The 25129-nt window shown below is 42.4% G+C and overlaps 1 protein-coding gene across 5 annotated transcripts; it reads left to right on the top strand.

The window, feature by feature from the left end:
• Positions 1–232: 232 nt before the first annotated feature.
• On the top strand, positions 233–25117 carry LOC143343263 (uncharacterized). 5 transcript variants are annotated; one of them, XM_076767982.1, is made up of 17 exons: positions 234–1160; positions 5820–6000; positions 6226–6292; positions 7247–7311; positions 8195–15093; positions 15190–15320; positions 15400–16155; positions 16244–16358; positions 16775–16905; positions 16990–17133; positions 17254–18483; positions 18707–19122; positions 19281–19514; positions 19932–20804; positions 20973–21102; positions 21379–21715; positions 21863–25115. In XM_076767982.1, the coding sequence occupies exons 2-17, from the start codon at positions 5843–5845 to the stop codon at positions 23572–23574; spliced, it is 13398 nt and encodes a 4465-aa protein (XP_076624097.1). In that variant the 5' UTR covers positions 234–1160; positions 5820–5842; the 3' UTR covers positions 23575–25115. The 5 variants fall into 5 exon arrangements, with proteins under 5 accessions (XP_076624098.1, XP_076624097.1, XP_076624096.1 ...); XM_076767981.1 differs by having other exon boundaries at positions 7241–7311; positions 17254–18477; XM_076767979.1 differs by having other exon boundaries at positions 7241–7311.
• Positions 25118–25129: the final 12 nt, after the last annotated feature.

Genomic DNA, 25129 nt, shown 5'->3' with positions numbered 1-25129 from the left:
ACAAGAGAACGAAAAAACCATGTCGATATTATGCAACAAACGTGGTACGAAAAGGTGGGTAGCATCTGGCGGAAAATGTATTGGCAGATCCACGTGAAATCGTTTACCTAGCGCCATTAATGGCAGCCATTGTACATCGTGCGCCCTTCAGGGTTGCCATTTCGCTCGTTTCCTCGTAAGCAGTGCGATTGTAATTAAGAAAAGTATGCTTTCGAAACTAAAGCGATCCGGTTCTCCCGAGCGTTTTGTCGAGGTTAATATCCGTTGTATTTCGTAGGAAAATTGAAGATCCTTAATACGATCGCGCTGTTCGTCCGTGATACGCAGGAAAGCTAGTTACGTGTTCGTCATATGTATGGTTAACATAACAATGTGTATATATGTTCCGAAAATTAATGACAAGCCACCATGATGAATTATCGTGGGTTGAAATCCAACGGTCATCCGAAGTCTTGAAAGGCGGAACGTCGAAGTGCATCAAGACTCTTTAAACGTGTACGTCGTGTTAGAGAATTGTTCGACGGTAAATCCTATATACGATCTATCGTACAGAACCGTAATAGTTTTGGTAAAAACGACGTCGAGTCGGACGATATATTAACAAATTTCTCGTAACTCTGGTCGTCGGGGAGAGTGTCAGGAACTCTAGCCATTCGTACTATATCGCGATTCTCGAAGCTGGCTCAAGCAACGCGTACCGTTCGTGGAACTTTGAAAAATTCTATCGTCAAATAATGATCGTGTGACGTCTTTGTGCGTGCATCGTGGGAAGTGACGTTTTTGTTCGATAATCAAGCCACCGGGTACGCCGAATCAGTATTTTCGATGCTCGAATATTCATCGCGATGGTCTAGTTCTTTGGCTCGCGATACGGAATTATAGAGCGCGCTGCAGAACTTGGGAAAAAAGTGTCAGTTCCAACGTAACTACGACATTGTGAAAGAGTTAAAAACGATTTTCCGTGCGGTGTGTGCACCGTAGGCATGCATTAATATCTCGGAAACTCGGGATCTCGTATTTTCGTCGGGTCGCCGTGCTGCTGAGTCTCGGGACGCAGGATCGAGCGTAAAAACTACAGCAGAAGATCAATGTCTACGGATATAATCTGCTGTGTAATGTTTTACCAGGTGTGCCGTCGCGGACAAAGAATCTATTCTTTGGTAAGGAATAGACGATATATCCTCAGTTATCTTTGTTTTAAGAAACCTGTAGAACGTAGCCTCGATAGGACAATATATTATCCACCTTGCAAGAAAAGGTAAAATCCACCTTGAAGGACACCCTTTTTCTTTGTCGAAAACATTTTAATATGGTAATTTCTGAGACATACTAGAATGTTTTCCATTCCACGTATTATGTTACGGTACAAAATTGCTCGAGTGACTGAGTTACATAGAGACTGAATCGACAGTACGGGTATGCCACAACCTGTAAAAACTTGGGAACAAAAATTACATTCTATTCGCACGTTTTACATTTTAATGCACACAGTGTATGGGCGTGATTGTGTACGGTTAAACAATACAGCTATATAAATTGTGGAATGAAAATAAGTCCTATTTTATCGACACTTGCATTCGTTTTTTTTTGTTTATAATAATCAGTAGCATTCGATCTTGCAATTATTTTTTATGTATAAATGTTCATTCATGTCGGTTAATAGTAGTTTATTAAAATATTTAGTAATTTCCAGTAATACTTTACACGATTCTTACGCAACATACTCTGCATTTGGTTGCTTAAACTCAGACGCGTTCGTGTTAGCGATGGATATAATTTTCAGTTAAGCAGAATCGGTGCACGCCATGCTATGCATTAATTTTATTATCAAGCATGTTTCTCCGGTTTTTCAGTTTTTGGATTTCGATCGACGATTTTTGTATTATATACTGCAGTTATTTTCTTTGAAACGAGAAAATTTATAATGGATTTAAGATCCAGACGCATTTCCTCAATTGCGATCGTACGACTCGTTGCAATCAATTACCGATTTGATTTAGTGTCCCCTAGCTTCGACGACCTACAATGGCCGTGCAAAACTATACCGACCAAATATCATATGGAACATCCTGAAATTGTTAAAAGATGTGAAAATTTCGAATCGTTTGTCTTTAAAAGACTCAAGCGAGAGTAATATTCTACCGAACGTTACCGTGAATAACGTATAGTCGCCATATTTGCTACCGAGCTGCTATCTACCGATGATTTGGAATTACCGCGAGCGTGGCTCCATCTACTTCCTCTCTCGTGAGATCATGAGACCACGCTGGGCTACGCAGTGAAATCTGACATGTGGAACATTTCCTGAGGTTGTTACTCGCTCGTTTTGCCGAATTCACGTATAGAATTTGTCGAAACCCAGTCACGATAGTTGGTACGTACAAAAGCCATTCCAATAATCGCTCGAACAAGTTTAATCGCATCGACGAGTGACTCGCTTAATGAAAGCTCTCTCGATTTCGATGCAAATTGCCGCAAGCGTGCAACGCTCTCTCGTGCCAGCGTTACCTTCGATATCCAACGAAATCCGAACCCAACGCGAGATTCGGAGACATTTATTCCCCAGTTCGGTTTTCGTCCACGATTCTCACGTCCAGTTTGTCGAATATTTTTCGATTCGATCGTACGGGAAGCGTGTATCGGTCGTCGGCGTTCTTGGCCCGAAATTTGGGGCTTTGTGCAACCCGGAATAGCCGTCGAGGAAGCATCGTTGTGGTTTAGAAATCGGTTTCCTTTCGTCTGGATAGTGCGGCCACGATACGTAACTACATTGAAGATTTTCGACCACGCATGTGCGTGCAGCAGTTTACACACAAACTAAGCGTACACATCGTAGAAATGTACGAGCTATGGCTCGTTTCAATTAATCGTCGATTAGAAAATTGGGCACGTTGTACGATTACGTTTCGAATGGTAATTGTACGTGAACTATTTCTTTCGAACGACTGTTTAAAAAAATGGTTTCGTGCCCAAAATCTAGTGAATCGTGTGTTGCCTATGGGTTACTAGTGTTACGAAATTGTGACGAAGAGTTCCAAGAGGATTCCAAGGACCAACAATGAAATGGTCGAAGTATCTACACGGTATAAAATAATTCATGGCGTACGTTCGCGCACATGTGAAAATACATATCGCTTGGAATTATTGAATTTCATCGTATTGTTGTCGAATTATTTAGTGCGGTGTAGGAAGTTATTTAAAACGGCGAATAGAACACGATCACCGATGCACGAATAGTGGAGATTAATTCGATGAGACGAGTGAAGTTGTGTTTTATATTGTAATGTTTGTAGAAGAAGCATTCTCTTTAGAATACGAGAATAAAGCACTACGTATGAATCGTCGAGTTCTTTTCTTTTATATGCACGCATCCGATGCAACTGTGCTGTTCATTATACCGTGTTATCGATTACTCGTGAGAGGACTCGTGGGTCTGAATGAGTTAATAAGAAAATCTATAAATAACGGTCAGGGGAGAGTGTAAAATTACGAGCACGCTGACCAAAGGATTGCAAAACCACAGGATACTCTATGCAACAGATGGAAATTCTATAAATAGACTTGGAACAATGAATAAATTATGAAGTATTTACTATTACGGTTATTTCGCGTAATTGCAAGCATTTCACGACGAGCACTGGCAGTCGTAATTACGTAACCTTTCGCTGGAAACTATATACCAGCGTGTAATAGAGAAGGATAATATTACGAGGGTGTTCATATTACAATACTGATAACTAGTCGGTACTTAACAGGACCGAAGAGGGACAGAAGATAGCGATCGAAGATTTGAGGTTATCGCGATAAATTTAATGCCAGAAAATCAATAGGAAGATTTTGTGTTTGTATCGTGTAAATAGAAATGAAAGCACAAATTTTGAAAGACATAGTTTTCCTGTTAAACACTTTCTTTCCAAATAATAAGCTTCGATTTACGTTACGATTACTACGTTTCACGCATTGATTTTATATTGTACAGTATGTTCAATTTATTATTCGCGTTTGTTCGAGAAGAGAACGATAATGAAAATTGAAGTCTTTTAAGTCTGATCGTGAAACAGAATTTAGTAATATTTGACGGCAAAGCTTCCGGTGTTTTCAAACCAAAGAACAATGTTTTCTGCCTAAAAAAGAATGTAACAGCGGAGTGAAGAGTGTAAAAACATTTGAAACAGATCGATCGTAATATCGATTCGTGGAGTACGTTAATAATGTGACTCATAGCCGTCGCTTCGTTCGTGATTCTTATGTTTTTTGTAAAGGGGTCTGTCGTAAATTAAGCGATATGGTAATTAAACAGCGAGTTATCTAGATTATAGTACCTTATCGTATTTAAACTTTCATAGTGACGTATCTTCTGCTTAGTCACTGATATCAATCAGTTTAAGGCAATAACGGTACAGAAGCTTGATTTGGCAAAGGGCGGAGGGGGGGGGGGATACGTAAACGTATATTTTTGAACCTTCTTTTAATGGAATATTTGTATAAGTACACACATAAACTATGTAGTAAATAGTTCGTTTATAAAACATGGAAATATAATTAAATGTAACGTTTACGGTCATCTTGGAATCTTCATAAATAATGAACGAGAATTGAAGATCAATGTGGAACTCGACGAAGATTTTTAATTAAATATTAGTAGATTTTTATAAAGTTGACTGGGAGTTAAGCAAGAGTATTGATATTAGAAAAGCGACGTTAATTGTACAAATAGTGACACGTAGCTTTAAGATGTGAAGCTTTACAATCATGAAACTACCCATAGATCAGCAAGTCTTATACAGGAAGTTCGCCACCCTTGGGAAAAATTTTAATGGGGGATTCTAGAGGCCAAAATAAGACGAAAATCAAGAATACCAATTTGTTGATGGAGGCTTCGTTAAAAAGTTATTAACAATTAAATTCAAAAATTCCAAATCGTTCTGGAAAAATTATTTTCGGTTGCGGGGGTCAATTACAACAATTTTTGGTGAATAGACTTACCCCCGAAATCCTACCCACTTTTTAGAAAAAAATTCGAGAAGGTGTGAAATTTTTCGACGAAATTAAAATATTTTAAATCGTTCTGAAAAAAATATTGTTAGCTGTGGGGGGCAATTATAATCATTTTTGGTGAATAGACACACCCCCGAAATCCTACCCACTTTTTAGAAAAAAATTCGAGAAGGTGTGAAATTTTTCGACGAAATTAAAATATTTCAAATCGTTCTGAAAAAAATATTGTTAGCTGTGGGGGGCAATTACAATCATTTTTGGTGAATAGACATACCCCCGAAATCTTGCGCATTTTCGAGAAAAAAATTCAGTACGAGTGAAACTTTAAACGTTAATAACTTTTTAACATAGCCTCCATCAACAAATTGGTATTCTTGATTTTCGTCTTATTTTGGCCTGTAGAATCCCCCATTAAAATCTTTCCCAGGTTTGGCCGAACACCGTACATATTAAAAACAATACATTTTTCCATTCACGACGTATTCACGAAACAAATCTATTCTTTTTCGTGGGCATTTCTAAATAAAATTAAATAGTATACGTTCGACGAAGTATTCGAAATTAAATCGTACGTTAAGGGGTTAGTTAGGGGTTTAATTTAGTAAGTAAGTTGCAACATATTGGGAGATTAAATATATTACGGCGTATGGTAGAATATGGCACCAAAGTGAAACCGAGCAAGTGCTTAAAAGAACTGAAAATATGTAAACACGCGAGAAAATTAACGGAAGTAACGAGACTTATAAGAAATAGAATATTGAAATGAATTGTTTCCTTCTAAACAGAAGTCGTAGAATAAAGGTTTTCTTCTCCCGACACAGGTGAACAATATACAACGAACAAGATGGACGAGTACGACAAGAAGTTCGCCGAGATGCAAAAGTACATTCCGTTTTTGGAAGCGATGATAGAAAGATTACAAAACGTTAAGGACAAGTCACGGGAAGTTCAGCTACAGAAAATGCAAAGCCTTCACGGGATTCTATCGAACAGCAAGAGAAAGTATGTTTCGCAAGCGCCTCGGATATGTTAAAACCAAACATTTCCTTTTCCTAATTGTAACATTCGACGGACACCGTTTATAATTAATAATAGTATACGTCCTCGAACGTAAAAATGATTTGCAACTCGTAAAGCATTCAAGTTTATTGATAATAAAAGAAACGAAAAATTTATGGAATTTGAATTTTAAAATCGATTAATCATGATCTCTTGTCGGTGAAATAGGCTGAAGATCGAGACCTTGCAGCGCTGCGAAGACGTTCTACAGAAGTTGCACAACAAAGTAGAAAAGGTAGATATATTGATCGAGGTATTTTACACTGCCATGTAATTATGGCGCACTGAATTTATTTTATTAAAAGAAACATTTCGATTTTTCTTGTTCGACCAAGTAGTCATTCAACTTGGAAATTCAGTGAGTCAAAGCTATATGGCAGTGTTGTATGCTCTATTGTGGTTTTAGTTTCGTACTGTGTTCACGGTTGAAGGATATAAACGAGAATACTTATAAGTTACTTCTAACAGTGATAAATATTTATCTCGTGCGAAATTAGTTTAGTTTTTTTAATCGACGAGTCGTACCGTTCTAGTTCTAGAAAAAGAATGACGCCATTTTGAAACAACTCCTTTATATCGTTCCACGAAACGCAGATTACATCACGCGCTTCATAGAGCAAACGTAATAAATGCACCTTTTATTTCTTTATCGTAGACACCTTGTGTTTATATTTATTAAATATTTCTATAGTGTCACACGAACGATTGTTTCTTCCATTGCATTTTCACAGTAGCACTCTAATTACGATACAGTTTGTATTAATATTGCGTATAGGTCCCAGATAGAATTTGTAAATTGGACAGAAATTGTCGATATATTTCAAGAAATCTGTTTTGTTTCCATATCTGTAAATAACACGAAATACTCGATGTTACAAAATTTTACATTTTTACAAGACTTAACTTACTCGTTCAGTTAATAATTAACTAGATATTTACGAAGATCATTAACCGAAAAACATTTGTTTCCTATACCAAGTCACATTGAAACACGGCTTCGGCGAATGCTTGTAGAGTAGTAGAATTTGAACATTCTTTTTTTTCATTTAACTATGTTTCCTTAAATAAATGTAGCTGCTTGAGAATCCCTCCATAGTCTCCGTTCTTTATATTTTTGGATGTTTACAGGCTTCCGTAGTGCATGTAATGTGTTTTTATTTTAATCATTCTAATCTGATACGAGTTTCAGGGAAATACACCTGGATTGCATTTTCCGCATAAGAAAAACGAGGGGAGCTCGGCACAATCTTCGAAGTAAGTATCAAACGTGTATACAGGATGAGTCGCATAACTGTATCCCTGAATTTTCTTATAAACCATTCGTTGTATAGAAACGTATTTCAAATAGAAGTTGTTGTACTATTCACCCTGTACATTTTCACTATTTACTTTTAAATAGTTTAAAGTATGTACAGAGTGTGTAATATTAAGGTCATCCTGTGGTTTCAGTCATTAATAATAATAACAATAATTTGTGTCTGTTGCCAGTGTCAAAATTTACTTTTGGAAGATTGAAGCGCTTTAATCCATTTGCATCACTGGCCAAGAACAAGTCACTGAAATATTAAGTTTGTAGTACTTTTTCTAAACGATATTTGTGCAACTTGTACGTCTGTCTAACGCTTTGTATGAAATTATCCAGTAGTGCAAAAACCAGTTTGGATACCCTTTATAAGAAATATTGTGTCACGTCACAGATTTTGTTTTGTAGTTGCACGCGTGAAACATGCTTTTTTTACATTTTATATCATAGGTAGAATGACTGGAGATCATAAGAAACAGGTTTTCCATTGTTTCCGATGCAAATGAATTAAAGAGAGCACCTGAATATCCAAGGAGAAATTCCACTGGGCAGAGGCGTGAAGATTATTTCAAGATCACTCGCATTTTTTTAAAACCATATGTTGCATTGGTTTCTTGAACAATTGAGAAATATAACAAGAGAATCTGACTAAGCTTTAGTGTAAACGATACTGTAGTAGTCGTCATTTAGATAAATCTGTACATTTAAGTTCCGGTAATGAAGTTTAAACCGTAGCAGAATCGCGTTGCTTCTTCCAAGAACGAGACGCCACGATCCACAGTCCGTGAAACGGTACCGATTTCGAATAAAATGTCGATATCGAATGTATTTCAGCGGATCGGAGGATGGTGAACAAAGCAAGGCTGTCGTGAAGTCTCAGCAAGTCGAGGACGCAATGGACGAGAAAGATGTCCACGAAACGCCAGCTAGCCCGAGCCCCCCCGTTAGCCCCGACACGGCTTCTCAAATAGCGCCGATAATAATCCCCACGGAGCGCAGCGTGGACTTCGTGGACGACAGTAAACCAGCCAGTCCGGATCCGGTGGAGACGCTGCCCACGAAAGCTCCCATCATCATACCTACAGAACGGACGAGCAACGATCTCCCCGTGTCTCCCGGTTCACAGCGTAGCTTGAGCAAAAGCATGGAAGACGTTTCCTTCAGCGAGTGGGACATGTTGGAGGAGAACGAGAACCAGGCGCGGAACAAGAACTGGCAACCGGTCGTTAATTCCGGCCACGACGTGACGGCCGCGATCAAATTGGTCGGGAATAATTTATCTCAGAAACTAAACGACGGTAGACCCCTGGCGCCGATGTCGATACACTCCTCTCGACACATACCAACCGTTACAGTACCGGCACTGGGTAATTCCAGGCGGTTGACGTCGATGATAGAAAAGAATCGATTGATCGGGCCGAATTTAGACGGGGTCCCGTCGGACGCAAGGTCGGAATCGCCGGTGAACGTACCGGACGTCCGATTGAAGTCTCCAGACCCTGACATTCTGTTCCCGAAACCGAAGAACACTTCTCCCAGACTCAAGGACGCCATTCCCAGGCCTATGTCGAAGCCTCCAGCGCCACTGTTGCTCTCCCCGCCGCCGGTTTCGGAGCCTCCGCTCTCCATGGAGGATCTGGCCGAGTTGCTGAGCGAGGAAGGCGACGACAAGTCCGAGGGCAGCGAAAAGTCGTCGGACGAGACGAAACCGAAGAAAGACAAGCAGGATAAAGACCCGAAATCGTCCAAGTCGTCGCTGCTGATGCACGAAGACATGGACATCGAGAACGAGAGACGGTGGGAGGAGGTAGACAAGCACATAGTAAAATTAACGAGTAGAAAATGTTTGCCGACCGGCGGCCCCGTAGTATTAGGCGCAAAGGGCGAGTCTTCGAAACCGTGCGAAACCAAGGGACCACCCGTTAGCGTAGTGCATAGTCCGGGAATGTTCCCGACGAACGCGGAAAAGACGGTCGACAACAGAAGTCGACCACCTTCGCCGGGTTCAAAGATAGAGCCGCGTTACGCGGACAATTACGAGAGGCATCCTCGTAATCCTCAGCCTCGCGACGGTCACGGTCACGATAACGCTAAAGACAAGTCGAATCTGATCCACTGTCGACCGCCCGACGAGGACTTGTCGAATCCGATTCCTGTGCATCCCTGCGGCCCGGGGATGCCGGACGAGAGAAACGCCCTGATGTATCAGAGGCGTCAGAGCAACGTTCCCGAGATTCCGCCTAGAATAGAGACTCAGGAGTTTCGGATGGAGGGCACGGAGTACTTCAACAGGCAAGTCCCGAATCAGGCCCCTCTCTGGCCCCCGATGCACCCGCCAGTGGGCGCTAATGATTTCTGCGCCACCCAATGGCCGCCGGCCACCAATTTCCCTGGCATACCGGTCTCCACCCCGCAACCCTATCAGCTTCCGATGGGCATGCATCAGGAACTGTGGAATGTAGCTCCGGTCAGAGAACCGCTACTGATGGAACCCCATCCGATAAGCGAGGCGTCTAGACTCAACCAGTTCCCAAACACGGGCATCAGACCCCTGATGAGTCCCAACGCGCGTCCCCAGGACCTGAACCACATTCCCCGACCGGATGAAATGCCCAACGTCGACGTGCCCAACGTGCAGACGATACAACCTCTGATCTCTCCTACCAGATTCCCGGTTGGGCCGCCGTGTCGGAACTTCCAACCGGAGGGTAGACCCTACGAGCAGCCCTTCGACAGGGGACTAGAGTATCCTCTGCAGAGACAGTCCTGGGACGCCCAAGCCCCGCGACCGAACGAGGTGCCCTACAGGCCGGAGAACGAGGTTCCTTGCGGGGTCATAGGGCCCGCCGATGCGGCCGCGAGGCAGTACTCGCGGCCCAGCACGCCCTGTCCTTGGAACAGGGACAGAGACCGCGGTGGGGGCAGGGGTCGTAGCCCCTATTATAACGAAAGGAACAGGGTCGAAGTTAGAAACACTTTTAACCGCGACGCTCGCAGGCCGGAATGGCCACGGGACAATCACAACGAGTGGGACGCCGCGAATCGTTTCGTCAGAGACAATAGGAACATATCGGACCGCGATCCGCGCGTACGCCCCGAACACGCTCCAGCGAATCAAACGTCGCCCCAGTCGAGGGACAATAACGTTTCCGCTAGGGACCCTCGTCTGGCCAGAGACAAACACCTCTCCCCAAAGGGCAAGGACCTTTTCAACGACAGAGACCCGAGGAAACGGTCCACGGGAGGATCGACGTTCCCGCCGTCGTTCAGGAAAGCCAAGGAAAAAACCAAGTCCCCTCCGAAGCCTGACGGCCACAGACGTTCAGACCCCGATAAGCAGGTGGACAAATTGACGAAAGAGAAGATGCAGTCGCCCTTGGAGAGCCTTTACGGCGTGATCGACACCAAGGCAAAGGCAGCTCAAGGCTACTGTCTGCAGAAGTTCAAGATCCCGAAGATCAAGCGCAACGAGTCTTCCGAGTCGCCCACGTCGAGTCACAGTCCCGACGAGGCGAAGACGACGGAACCTGTCGACAAACAGGAAGCAAAGAAGAGCGGGAAGGACGACGCCACCGCGGAAGTGAGCAGTAGCAGCGACGGGAATCCCCCGTTGGAGGAGGAGGATTGGAACGAGGGCGGGGGAATCGTTTCCGAGAACAAGATAATAAATATTCCAGATTTTACCAAGGACGAAGACCCCTTTGGGGATGTGATCGAGGAGAAGATCGAGGAGCCGACTGTCACTGAACCAGACATTATCAGCACGTCTGCCAAATCTTCCCTGAACGACGAGAAGAAGGAAGAAACGGAGCCGGAAGGATCTAAACCAAAGGAAGAAGCTGAGCCAGAAGGGTCCAAACCGAAGGAAGAGGTGACTCAAGAGTGGATCGAGGCGTTGATCAGGAAGTCCTTCGAGTTCGGGGAGGGGAAGAAGTTCGTCGAGCAGGCCAAGTTCATGCAGAAGCTTGGAGAGGTGTTGCAGGCGAAGAAGTTGAAGAAAATAAAGAAGATCATCGAGTCGGAGTCGGAGAGCAGCAACTCGGACAAGGAGGACACGGTGGAATCGAAGAAGGTTCGAACGAGGAAGAAACGACGAGTGATCGTCTCTGACAGCTCGGATGACGAGTCTCTCGCTGAAAGACTGGGCATCCTGAACACTGGGAGCAAACAGTCGCTGGAACATTCGTCCACGGATGATAAGGAGGCGCCTAAAGTAAATAAGAGCGACGAAGAGCCAACGCCCAATAACGAATCTTCCGAGCTTAACATACCAAAGGCCGATGTTAGTGAACAAGTTTCCACAGAGCCACCGAATGAGGTAGCGAGTACTGTCCAGGACGAGTCCAAGAGCAAAGATCCCGCTCCAGAAGAGACAGAACCCGCGGTAGCAGACGCTCAGGAAGAGTCCAGAAACGAAGAGCCAGCGGAAGACAAGGAATCCGGTAGGAAGACGCCTAAAGCGAAAGCGAAGAGGAGAAATTCGTTAGAGATGCTTCAGGAGGATATAAGGGAGATGTTCATAAGCGACGACGTGGTGACTGCGACTGGGTATCGCCAATGTCGAACCCAGAAGGAGAATCAACAGACTGTCGCACCGAGCACTCCCACTCAAAGCACGCCACCCGCTAAGAAGGACTCCGACACCGAGGAGACAACAACGCCTTCGACTAAGTCGAAGAAATCTACGAAGCCTCGACCCTCGGATGAACCCAGCAAGAAGACCAAATCCAAAAAGGAGGCGCAGCGAGTGACTCGACAACGCTTGAAGCAGTTCACTCCTCCGGGTTCCGACAGCGAGGAGGACCAACCGTTGGCTTTGAGAACGGAATTGATTCAGAGTTCCAGCGCAGCGGTCAACCAAGACACCAGTAACGAGGAGCGAGACATCCTACGGCGAAGCAAACGTATCATCAACAAAGAGACGATCAGAGAGCCGCGGGTGATGATCGAGAAAACTGATATCTCGAAACTGGACTGCTTGAAAGTGATGTTCGACAGTTCGTCCGACGAGAGTTTCGGCATAGACGTGTCCGAGCTGGCAGCCGCGGTGGACATTTCCCTCCATCCTGACAAGCAACCGGAACCGGAAACCCCCGAACCGACTGAGAAGAGGAAGCCCGGTCCTTTGAGAAAAACGAAGAAGAAGACCATCGGCGAGTCGAACGAGAGCAAAGTCGACGAACTCGTGTTATCCGACGGAGAGAGTATCGTTTCGGACATCTCCATGACGAGCAGCGTCGCTTCCTCGAAGAAAGTAGCCATCCACGCGCCGAAGGCGGAGATCAGCAACAACGAGGAACTGTTGAGCAACATTCTGGTGGGCTTGACGCCCTCTAAGACCGATCCGGACAAGGACGCGTTGATCACGGACAAAGGAAGCGACGCGGACGTCGACGACGACGCCAGCGATCAGCTGCCCACCGAAACGAACGTGAGGAAGTCGTTGGGAAAGAAGAAGAAGAAAAAGTGCAATTGGCAGATGGGGATCTTGTCCAAGAAGAAGAAGAAGAAGACTCCGGCGTCGATCTCTTCGAAAGACGATTCCGATGCTACAAACGTCAGCTTGGAAACGGGAACCGCGGTCTCGGAGGGCAAAACCGACGACGAGAGCAACTCGTTGCTCAATACGAGTCAGAGTATCACGGATACCGATAGCGTCAAAGACGTTGAAACTTCTGATAAGGTCTCGAGCGAGCAGAAGAAGAGCGGTTCCCATACTAAAAGTAACAAAGATTCCGTCAAAGCTTCTCCTACCGCGACACAAATAAAAAATTCGGACCCAGTTAGTACACCCATCAGTAGTAGCGAGTCGTCGAAGAACGTTAAGAACAAAGGCAAAGTAGTTAAATCGTTCTACGACGTGAACATAAACCAGCTGATCGATTATGCTTGGACGGGGCAGGAGCGGTACAAGTGTTTGCTCTGCTTCTTTACAGGCAAAAATATCGTCCATCATTATAAGCTGAGCCACGTCGGCAGGGAGATTCTCATTTCGAGGCTAAACGTCACGGACGCTCGATTGGCGATTCAAGAAGCCAAGACAAAGTCGGAGAACGCGACGTTGAAACCTCTGACAGACGAAACTTGTATATTCAATTGCAGGATTTGCTCCTTCATCACGGAGGGTGCCATGAAGGTTGCGGTGGAAGCGTTTTACGAACACTGCACCACCCATACAGGGGAATACAGGTTCCGCTGTAACAGTTGTAACTATCAGGCTGTGGCCAAGTCCTCCATGAGGACCCATTACTACAAGGTGTGTCGTAAGTTCAAGGGTACCTTCAATGAAGCCATAACCGAAGATGAAATACCCGACGAAGATTGCGTTTACGGATACTTGTGTTCGAGCTGCAACTATATCCAACTAAAGAGGTCCAATTTAGAAGATCATATTGAACTGTGGCACAAGGATGACTCGAAGAACGAAATAATAAAAGTAGACATGTCTCTTAATTCGGTCAGACAGGAACCACTCAATGTCCTAACCGATGGAACGGTGAAGCTGGAAACGTCCCAAGAAGGTCCAGAAAACCTTGATGAGTCTGCGAACGACAATGTAACTTCTGTCAAGCAAAATGACGACGTCGTGACCAAAACAGAAGATGTTAAAAAGGTTGAAACTTGCAATACCGAGGATAAGAAAGTAAAAGATGTCAAGTCCGAGTCACAGAAGAAAGAAGATCATGTAGAGGCGCAGTCTGAGAGCAACGAGAAGAAGAAGACTGCGCAATTGGATGGGGATTCGAACTTACCAACAGGTAATCTAAGCGTATTCGTCTGTCCTCCAGAATTGGAGAAAACAGAGGTGGAGATACAGTTGGAACGGAAGAGGAAAATGCAAGAGATCCTTCAGAATATTGGCATCAAGTTGCAGAAGGACACTTATAAGAAGGGCCTTTCTATCATTGACAAGCTGAAGGACAAGATGAAGACGAGCGTAGTCTCGGGTAATGAGAACGACGCTAACGAGACTCCAAATTCTTCTAGTAAAGTCACAACGACATCCACGCGATGTCAAAACAATGATCCACCTTCTAGTACCACCGTAGCTTCCTCGGAAAATACGGAAACGGCTTTGCCTTCGACTCAAGAAGCTTCGAACGACAAACAGTGCGAGATTTCCGTCTCAAAATCGCTGTCGTCGAGCGCAAACTGTGATTCTCAGTCCACGTCTGAATTAGATCCATCCGAGGCGAAGATCAGAGATCCTCTGGCGACGCTAGATCGAAAGAAGAACGACGAGAGCGACGCTGAGATGAGCGATAGCGAGAACGTGAGGAATTCGGCACCCGTTTACGAATCTGATTCCAGTAGCGAACAATCTGATACAGATCCTCTCGCGGATGTAAATATGATTTTGAAAGAGACTTCTACCATTAACGCATGCTCCAAGGACCCAATGCTCACAACTATTCAAAGACTCGCTGCTCAGCTTCAAGCCACGAAGCCAATAGATTCATCTGCGGACGAGAACTCGGTCAAGTCAGCGGAAACCACCGAGAAAACTCCTCGTGCCGGTTCTATTCCGAAACCACCAGAAGTCGTGCCTATAAGTAGTATCAAACGATTCGTTGGAAAAATGGAAAATAAATTTCACGAGATAGTACCGGAAAATCTCGACGATTCCAATCCACCTAAGAACTTCATTAGGTTAAGACGCCTAAGCGGAGACATGTTGTCCGTATTGGCTCAGCCTTCTGACGGTCAAGAAGATGCAGTGCCAACAAAAAGTAGTACGTACAAAAAGCATTGTAATTTATTGGTATTTTAGTATAAACGTCAATCTTTTACGTTCTCTGTAATTAATAAAGGAACACTGTATCCAATAGACGAATCCAACGCTCCAGCTAAGGTTGGTAGTGGATTGACAACGTCCGGCGAAGAAGAATGCTCATTCTTGAGAATCGAAAACGTAGTTAGTCTTGCGCCAACTGCTGACAATGTCAACGAAAGTCCTATTGTAAGTCACGATCCTCAAAACTGTATTGTACTTTGGGGCGTTTTTGCATTAAGAGGATTTGCCTTTCTCTTCCTTACAGATAAACGATATAAGAAAAGCGGTTGAAACTTCTCCAATGAAAGGTAAAGGAGTGTCTGTATTAAAGAAATCTCATTCCCCGTTAATTTTGAAAAGGCTAAACGCCGTGACGATTACGCAACCATTATCAAAGACTATGCAAACGATACAGTCCTCCGCGCCGGAAATGGTGAAGCTGATTCCGGTGAAGAGTATCTCTCCTTCTCCAGTTTCCGTAACTGCCACGCAGATCGCCACAAATTTCATTCCGATTGCCCCCAAATCGAAGATACCTTTCCCATTGACTGGCAAGACCACGGTCATGACACCGGTGACAACGCGCACCGTCACTGTCAGTGGATCGTCGTCGTCCAACTTAAACTACAAAATCGTGAAAGTCGTTCGAGCACCGAATGTTCTGAAATCGAAAGATCCTGTGACCCCGCCCACTGCAATTAAGCTAAAATCCATGGATGCCTACAACGCGATGCTGAAACCGACTAAGCTCACTCACTTATACAAGTGTATGGGACGCGATTGTTCCTTCACGACGGATACGTTGGAGCAATATCGTCAGCATTATTACCAACATGTGGCCTCGAATGACAAAAGCAAGCAACCACCGTTCGATTACCAAAAATGTGCCTACTGTTACATGGCACTGAAGGATTGGAATCAAATGAAGCTCCACATAGAAGACAAGCACGCGCACTGTCGTTATCAATGCAGTTACTGTTTTTACAGAGCCATCACGCTTGCTTACGTGCAAATTCATCAGGTAAAGGGTTATATACTTTGTGATACGATTTCTTTATTACTAACATTACAGAAGTAAATACCACAATGTATTTTTCCATCGTTTCCAGGCCATTTCACACCCTGGCCTCCACGATATTTTGCTTGGCAAATTACTGAAAGAGGTGCCGACGAAGGAAGAAATCAACAGGCACGATTATATACACCCCTACATATGCCAACATGGTATGATTTTTTATAATATTACTCATCCATACATTAGACAATTTATAATTTGCAAGCGTTTGAATTGCGGGGAATATTTCAGCGCGCGTATATGCATTATAACGTCACGATATTTAAATACTATAAAACCGTCTACTATTTATACACCGTCAAAATGGAACTAATAAGTATTGCCAAGGGAACACATTCGTTTGTTCATATTTCTGTCTGAATATGTCGACGTTACGTTTTGACGACCAATTCGTACATTATATTTCAAACATTACATTATTCTTGAATCAGACATTTTTACGTAGTTTTTTTTTATGTAGTTTGAGAATACGAAAATGAAAATACACGATGCTATTTAAAAAACATGATATCAGTGTTTAATGGAAATAGGTTATTTTTTAAGGTTGTATGAAACATTTTTGCAGACTGTGGAAAGTTCTTTTATGTCCCTGAAACCTTCATTGGACATATAAAATCGAAACACGGGCAACCACACTCTTCCGTTAAATGTCACGTGTGTCGTTCTTCGTTCGTAAAAAGTGACCAGCTACTCGCGGTAAATAATTTTGACTAATTATTTATCGATTGCCAAACGATTTATTCTCCGTTTGATTTTAACAAAGCGACTGGTTGTTTCTAGCACTACAAGTTGCACGCATTTTATAAGTACCAGTGTCTTTATTGCTTGAACGGTACAGACAATTTGCTCGACATGCATACTCATTTGAGCTCGTTTCATTGCAATCGATTACCTCAAGCCCTCGAACGATCTCTTCCTCCTCAGGTGAACAAAATGTCATAGAATAATAATTGAATTCTTTCAGTAAAAGACTGATCAAAGGTTATTGCCGTGGAACTAGATACTTTTTGGTATTTTATCGTTATCTTAAACTTCGCGTTTCAGGCGCAACGGAACAAAGATGTAATAGATCAATTAATTCTTCGGACATTGGACGATTCTTGGAAGATTTCCGAAGAAGTCGATGTGAAAGTAATTAACGATGGAAAGGACGTTAAAGACTTGGTTGTATGCGGTAACGTGGACGCTGCTCGTAAGACGCATTATTCGAAGATGCCTAAAGACCTGAATATGTTAGATAAAGACGAAAACGAAGCATTAAATAAATCGTTGTCGAGTTTATTCGGTAGTAATAGTAATTCAAATAACAGTCCCGTCGGCACCAGTTCTGCTCAAAACGAGAATACGTCCGCGGATAAAAATCGTGACGAGATCGCGACGAGTAAGTCGTTTAAAGGCGATTCCGATATTTCGATGAGATCGATCTTAGACAAAGAGATAACGGATAATGATTTGTTGGATAACTCTGTCGAGCCGCTGGAACTTCCGGCGGGAGCTTTCGACTGTAGCGACGAGTTTATAAACATAAATTTACTCGACAATCCTGATTTTCTGATGAACGTTAACAGCCGTTCGAGCAACGTGTCTCTGATTAGTAACGTAACCGAGAACGACAGCAAAGCTGAGGACAGCGACATCGAGATCGTGGATATCATAAATTCAGAAACTATCGCCACGAAAGATGTGAAAAATCTGTTCGATACGAAGAGAAAAGATAGCCTTGATACGAAGAAAAAGGATAGTTTCGATATGAAGACCGAAACGAAGGTGGATACTTCTGGTCAGGAAACCGTCAAGAAAGAAAAATCTGCCAGTAGCGCGAAACAATCGAAAGAATCCACCGTAATTAAAGAAACTTCCAGCAGTACAACTACGAAGAACGAAAGACCGTTAACGCTGGATGACATCAAACATACTGGTTTCACAGGAACGAAATTGTACAGATGCGGTTACGAATACTGCAACTATGGCGCACCGACCGCGGTCCTTTTAAGATCTCACACGAGAGATTGTCCTATGGGTAGCGATAACAAGCACTTGAATTGCGTTCACTGTCACAAACGTTTCGTTAAAATTGGATTTTTACTTGAACATTTGAAAGTACACGGACTGAAACGTTTTGGTTGCGCATTGTGTAAAGTGAGACGCACAGTGGGCTACCAAGCGATGGCGCATATGAAAACGAAACACAAAGTTGCCAGTAGTAAATTAGTCCCGGCGGATCCAAAAAATCCTTCCGTCGATGGGTTATTTATCGTACAACCCGTTGTAAGTGTAATTTTTTTTACGAAAGTACAGTAGAAGCTCAATCGTTGTAGTCCATTAAGAACATGATCACGTGACATTAATATCTCTAATTCCGACGATAAAGGTACGTCTTCCAAAGATTCAGTTCAAATTTTAAGCCAATCTATCTGCAACTATTGAGATTTTACTGTAGCTGGTGCATGTACTTGGCATATAATTATTTCTTTGGAATTATTTGATCTCCATACAGTACCAAAGCGGAGAACGAAAAGGAAAGAAACGTAAAAGCACAAAGTCGGTGGAGAAAGAAAGCGAGAAAGCGCCAGTTGATGTCGAGAAAGTGTCCTTCAACCCGGACGAGATAGAATTTCTACCGCGTCAAGCGATATACAATCGGGTAGTGCAATGCGCCATGTGCCCGTACACTACGAAAGTTCGAACAAATATAATCAGACATTTGCTTTTGCACGCGAAGGACGAAAGTGTACCGGAGAGCGGTCCTGTGAACCCTGTGCCTTGCTTAGATAAAAAGGAACGAATGTTCGACAAAATGGTGAATTTAGCAAGTAGTTCTCATCAAAATGGACGAATGGGTGGAAAACATAAGGAAACTACTAAAAATAACGACGACCAATTTATCCCAAAATTCGTGCCAGAACATAAAAGGTAAGTACTTATATGTATTTAAAGTAGCAACAATCAGCAATGTGTATGCAACAGTGGACGTGTATTTCTGTTGTACACGAAAGAATTTAAGTGTTATTTTTCATCGGTCACACTTGCACAGTGAATTTAACGATGCAACAACCTTTTCCTTGCAATAGATACGTGTGCGGTGTGGCTGAATGCAATTATTTAACTGTCGACGAAGCAATGTTAAGGTGTCATTTAAAAGCTTTGCATTCCGAAGAATTATACTTTCGATGCCCCCACTGTCCACAACCACCACCGGGCCAAGAAGGATTAAACATAGCAATCGATAAAATGGCTGTTCACTTGAAAATGCACGACACGAGACTTTATAAATGTTCTCATTGCAATCACCATCATTACCATAGGTACACAATGATATTTATACCTTGTGTGCAAACAACGTTGCACAAATTGAACCGTGTTTGGGTTTGGAACTTTGTTCCGAAACTCCGGTGCACTGTGCATTTTGCAGATTTGTTCTTTAATTGTCGCAATTTTTTTTCTGGGATCCCCAGACTAGTTCTGTCCTGAAAAACAATTTATTCGAACAGTATATTAAACATTTGACAAGTATATGAAACACAAATTTAATCAGGGGTGGATCTACCATAAAGTCAACGAAGCCGCGGACCAAAGCCCTTCGAAGTAAGCTTCAGGCATCGATTAGTTTAGATCCGCCACTGTTTTTAACGTATATTAATATGCTTGTCAAATGTTTGACGAATTCAAATCCCCTTTTGTTCGTTTTCTATGCTGTCTAATAGTAACAAATCGTTGATTAGGCATATCGTGGAAAGGCACTTGACAGATAAACACCCCGAGAAAAGACCTTTCGTTAAAGTAATTAGAGAGTTGGAGAACACGGAGAACAACCAGGCGACGCAAGAAGAAATCGACGAGGAGCTGCCGGACCCGGATGGAAACCATTGGAAGTGTAATATTTGCGAACACAAATGTGTATATAAAGCAGAAATGGTGACTCACGCTGCAACATCTCACGAAGAAAAGTGCCAATACAAGTGTACTCTATGCTCCTTCAAATCCAGTGGAAAAATCATGTTCGAACAACACATTAATAACAAACATTCCAACGATACAAACGTGGATTTCATCTTGGTATACCAAAGGATAAAGGGCGTGAATAAGAAGAGCGGAGACAATATCGAACAGAGTGGACAAGAAGAACCTTTCGACACTACTCCACTTTGGAGAAGGGACATGCCTAGAATCAGGCACATACGTGGAATTCTTCTGGAAGAAGAAGACGAAACGTCCACAGAGTCCACGTTGAAAACAACGAAGCGGAAAAGCGACGTGGAGCCAGTGGTCAAACCTGCGAAAATAAAGCCTGGGAAATCGGGTTCGTTGGACGATGCGAAACAAACGAAAGAGAAATACAAACGATCATTGTCTTGCGACAAAGTAGCAGTAGAATCGGAAATTTCTTGTGAAACCTCCAACACTACCGATAAAGCGAAAGAAACGAAAGTTAAAGCGATCGAAGACAATGATCTCAGCGATTCGGATGTCGGTAGGTTTGGTCCGTATGGAAAACCTGATGGTAACATGTACGTTTGCACTCTGTGCGTGCAATTTAAAAGTAAATACAAACACGACATGAGAGATCATCTTTACAGAGAACTAAATTATGCAAGGTGGGTATTTTCAGAGTTGTATTCGCGAAAGCGATACTTGTATATTTCGTTTTTAATTTATTTTATCTCTTTCCTGTACATAACGATGCAATTAAAAACAGACAAAAATTTGAGACCTTTACCTTGTAAGAACTAAATGATAAGTAGAATGTTTTGGCGATATTTCAGATGGCACTGTAAGGATTGTGGATATTTGTCTGTAAATCGGAATACTTTGTTAAAACACTTTACGAAACACCATAACGGAGAACGTCCAAATCACGAACCATTATCTCCAGACGATGATATTGAAAATTGGGTATGCATATTCTACCACTCAAACGTATTTGATCGTGTGTCTGGTACAATAAATATTCATTTTTATTTACTGAAAGAACGTAGTCGTGTTTTTGATTTTAAAAATTAGCAGCTCTTTAAAAGTAATAATTAAATTCCGTTTTATCAAATTTCGAAGGGCAGCGTACATTTAAATTTATTTAAACATTTGGTGTCTCCAAACGTACGAGCCTCGAATTAAAAATTTACGAACGGTATTAACATCGTGACGTATTTGTTGTTAATACTTTCAATGCAGGTTGGTACATTATTGTCAAGACAAACGCGTATAATAAAAGGATTGCCGGCTACGGAAAACACAAGTAACACAGATACTCCAGCAACCGCTACTGCGATTAGCAATAATAGCAAAACATCTGCTTCTAAAACTTATCCAAATAGTATTAAAAAAGCTTCGAAGACCTCGAGCCTCGTCAATAAGTCTTCTACTTTGAAAGATAATAAAATGCAAGACGTCGATATCGATGTTGATACCTTAGACGATAGTAGCAAAGATAACGAAGGGCTTATTATGGATATGGATGAGATCCCATTGAAGCAGGAGAAGACCGAGAACACGACAGAATCTGATAAAGGTAACTGGCTGCTATTTGTACAATCTGCTTTCAAAGGTTCGAATCGTGTCTTTGAATTATTAAAAAATTATTTAAACCCGCTCAACTAGCAAATAAATCAAACTAATTAAAACTGTTAGTAACCATTAATTATTGTGTTCGATGTAGCCGAGTCTAAGGAGGGTCGAGAGAAGCCAACCATGTTAGTCTGTAAACATTGCAATTTGACGTTCACCCGATGGCGCGGATTCAAGTTGCACGTGCTGTTAACGCATTTGAAGCGACTAGGATACATTTGTCCTTACTGCGATCGAAGCACAAACTCGGAAGCGTTGATCCGCCAACATATCCGGTCCAAGCATCCCGGTTGTCCCGAGAAGCTCGTACCAAATCCATCCGTCAGTGGGCCAGAATTAACGGACCAGTTTTGGGAACGGGAGTACGGGATCGTGTTCCCAAAACGATCCAAGAAACGCAAGAGAAGATTGAGCGAAGACAACACGGACAACGACAATCACGAGCAAACCGAGAAAGGGAAATGCACCTTCTGTGGCTTTATCGCCATGAATCTGGCCGGTCTCAAAGGACACATGAGAGTGCACAGACAGAAACCTACGTTGAAGTGCTCCTCGTGTTCTTACTCTACGTTGAAGAAATCCGAACTTTACAAACACTGGGAAACCGAACATCCGTTCTTGTCGTTCAAAACCGACGATACGGCGCCGCTAGACTCGTCCGGCGATTCCGGAACGACGCAATTCGATAAGAAGAACCTCGTCGACGATGATTACAGCGACGATATAGAGGAAGAGCAGGTGTCCGACGCGAAGGACGATCAATTAATTTTGCGTTGCTTCTATTGTTCGTTCCGCAGCAGTACTTTGGAAGCGGTTCAGAATCATTGGAGCACGGTGCACAAAGAACCGAAATTGCCCGGCGACGGTTCCAAAATGAAATCAAATTGCCCCTTTAGGTACAAGGAAATGCGTTCGCCGGACGACACGGCCGCGAAAGCTCAGTGTTCGAAGACAGAAGTGGAAACTCCGTACGAACTGTATTTACAGCAATCCCACAGCGAGATGCAATCGATCGACGCGCTCGGCATCAAGCAGGAAGGTTGGATTTGTCAGTGGTGCAACGAGCTGTGCGACAGCGAGGTCAAAATGAAGAATCACCACAGCATGTTCCACTCGCATCTGCCGTTGAACTTTAAGAAACAGGAGAAGAGCAAAGTGCCTAAGGGATACGTTTGTCCCGAGTGTTTGTTCGCCACGACTTTCATCAACGTGATGAAGAACCATGTGTCTCGGCACATAAATCTATTCAAGTGTAAATATTGCGAGAAAACGTTCGGTTCGCCGACGCAGGTGTCGTCGCACAACGCCGAGAAGCATCCCAACATGGAACTGAAAATCGAAAGTATACACAATTACGAGGCGTTGATGGAGAACATCATGGCGAAAGTTAAGTGGCAGAAGTTGGACCAAATCCCCACCGAGCGTAAAGGGATCTTTGACACGCAAAGGATCCACGCGGTGGCGAAAAAGTCCACGACGAAGTCCGTTGTTTGTCCAAGCCCGATTCCCGTTAAAATAAAAGCGGTCGCGCGAAAAAGTACCAATCCGTATTCGAGGTATCTTTCGCAGACCAAGGTAAGTGATAAACAAGAGTCACCGACGAGTAAACAATTCTCGTATTACGGGACTCCCAAAACTAACGTCAACTTGGGGAAGTTAAATACATATATGGTGGTCGGGGGACATCGGATGAAAGTGAACTGCACCACCCTCGCACGGTTGATAAACATCGAACCGAAAATAATATTAAAAGACTTGAAATACAATATCGAATATATCGCGAAAGTTAAGAAGACGAAATAATGAACCGGAAGTGTGAACGGAGGTGGCGCTTTTATTTCGTGTCGTGGGAATTTACATTTTAGTAAGAATTTAATTTAATCCCTTCGTGCCTCGGCACGAATACAGCTATTTGTATTTCTTTAACCTCTTAACGTACGATTTAAAAAGAAGAACACATTTGTTTTATGAAATACCTCGCGAACGTAAAAACGTGTTGATTTTAATATATTAGATTCTGCGACGAGACAGACTCGTTCTGCTGCCTCCTTATTGCATCAAGTCACGATGCTATGGGCACGAAAGGATTAAGGTATATTAAGATTATTTATTGTGTGACCATAAATAGTATAACGATTAATGGTAACCAAAGTAACACATGGTATTATATGCTTTTCTACGTTACGCTTAGACACTGCTTTAACGAATTTTCATCAAATTCGTTATTTGATATCGCAGTGTCGTAACGGAAATAATACGCGTAAGGACACGCCGTGGTTGGTTATATTCAATGATTTACTTACATTTTACTTCAGCATAACCTAAAAAATCCTCTGAAAGAATTATCGATAGGAACTTGTATATGTCATGCCATGTTGTGTGCCGGTAAAAAGTAATTACGACGATACGCAACGTTTAAAATCAAAACAGTAATTAGGAGCATGGAGATTGTAAATATTTATAAAGGTAGGTGATATTCGCTAGTTAGACGAGTGGCAAAGATAAATACTAAATTTATTTATTTTGGAATATGTAAAAGTTTCATGGGTGTAGAGATTGTACATTCTTATTTTATGGTTCATGACATTGTAATAGTATTACTTTCGAATAAGTACTTACACGTAAACGTTGGGAAATTTACAAGTTTTAGCTCGGAATATTTGTTAAATGATTTAATAAGGAGAAACCGATTGTGTCAACTTAGGTGAGATCGAAACCAAACACGTGTACCGTATCGTGCAGGATAAGAATTTTTTAAGAGTAAAAACGTGCGCGTACAACGTCTGTGATTTAAATGTTAACGTGTAAAGTTCTTTACTTATCGATGCAGAAAAATGATTAGTAATTAAATCGTAATATAGGCGGAGTTACGCCATATTACAAAACGTACGTGATATAGCTATTTGAACGTTGTATCTTCAATAATGCTAATTAGTAAGAATATTCACGAACGTTTTCGTACTTCAAATGTCTGAAAATTTTGTTGAAGGTATGCCACGTCGAGTTCTTTGCTCGCATATTAACACTTGCATCGTAAAACGTATAAAACTTACTTTTTGTCGCATATCTTAAATTAAATCCGTTAGTATCAAGTATGATATGAAATAATCAGAAAAAGAAAAGATTTGTATGAAAGAAAAAAAAACAAGACTGAAGTGCGTCCTATAAATTATGATAGACTATTATTTAGTTTGTAGACAATTGTAAATATCGTGTAACATAAAATTTCACATAAATATTTTTGATTTTTATAAGAAAACTAATCGTCATTTCTAATTGTAGTTCTTTCCGATATGGTGGCCTGTCACGTTAAGAGTTTCTTAGAAAGGTAAATCGAAGTTTAGTTTAAGCGTGTATT

Source organism: Colletes latitarsis, chromosome 7 (assembly GCF_051014445.1).
Source record: "Colletes latitarsis isolate SP2378_abdomen chromosome 7, iyColLati1, whole genome shotgun sequence".
NCBI classification, from domain to species: Eukaryota; Metazoa; Arthropoda; class Insecta; order Hymenoptera; family Colletidae; genus Colletes; species Colletes latitarsis.
This window is presented reverse-complemented; position numbering and strand designations above follow the sequence as displayed.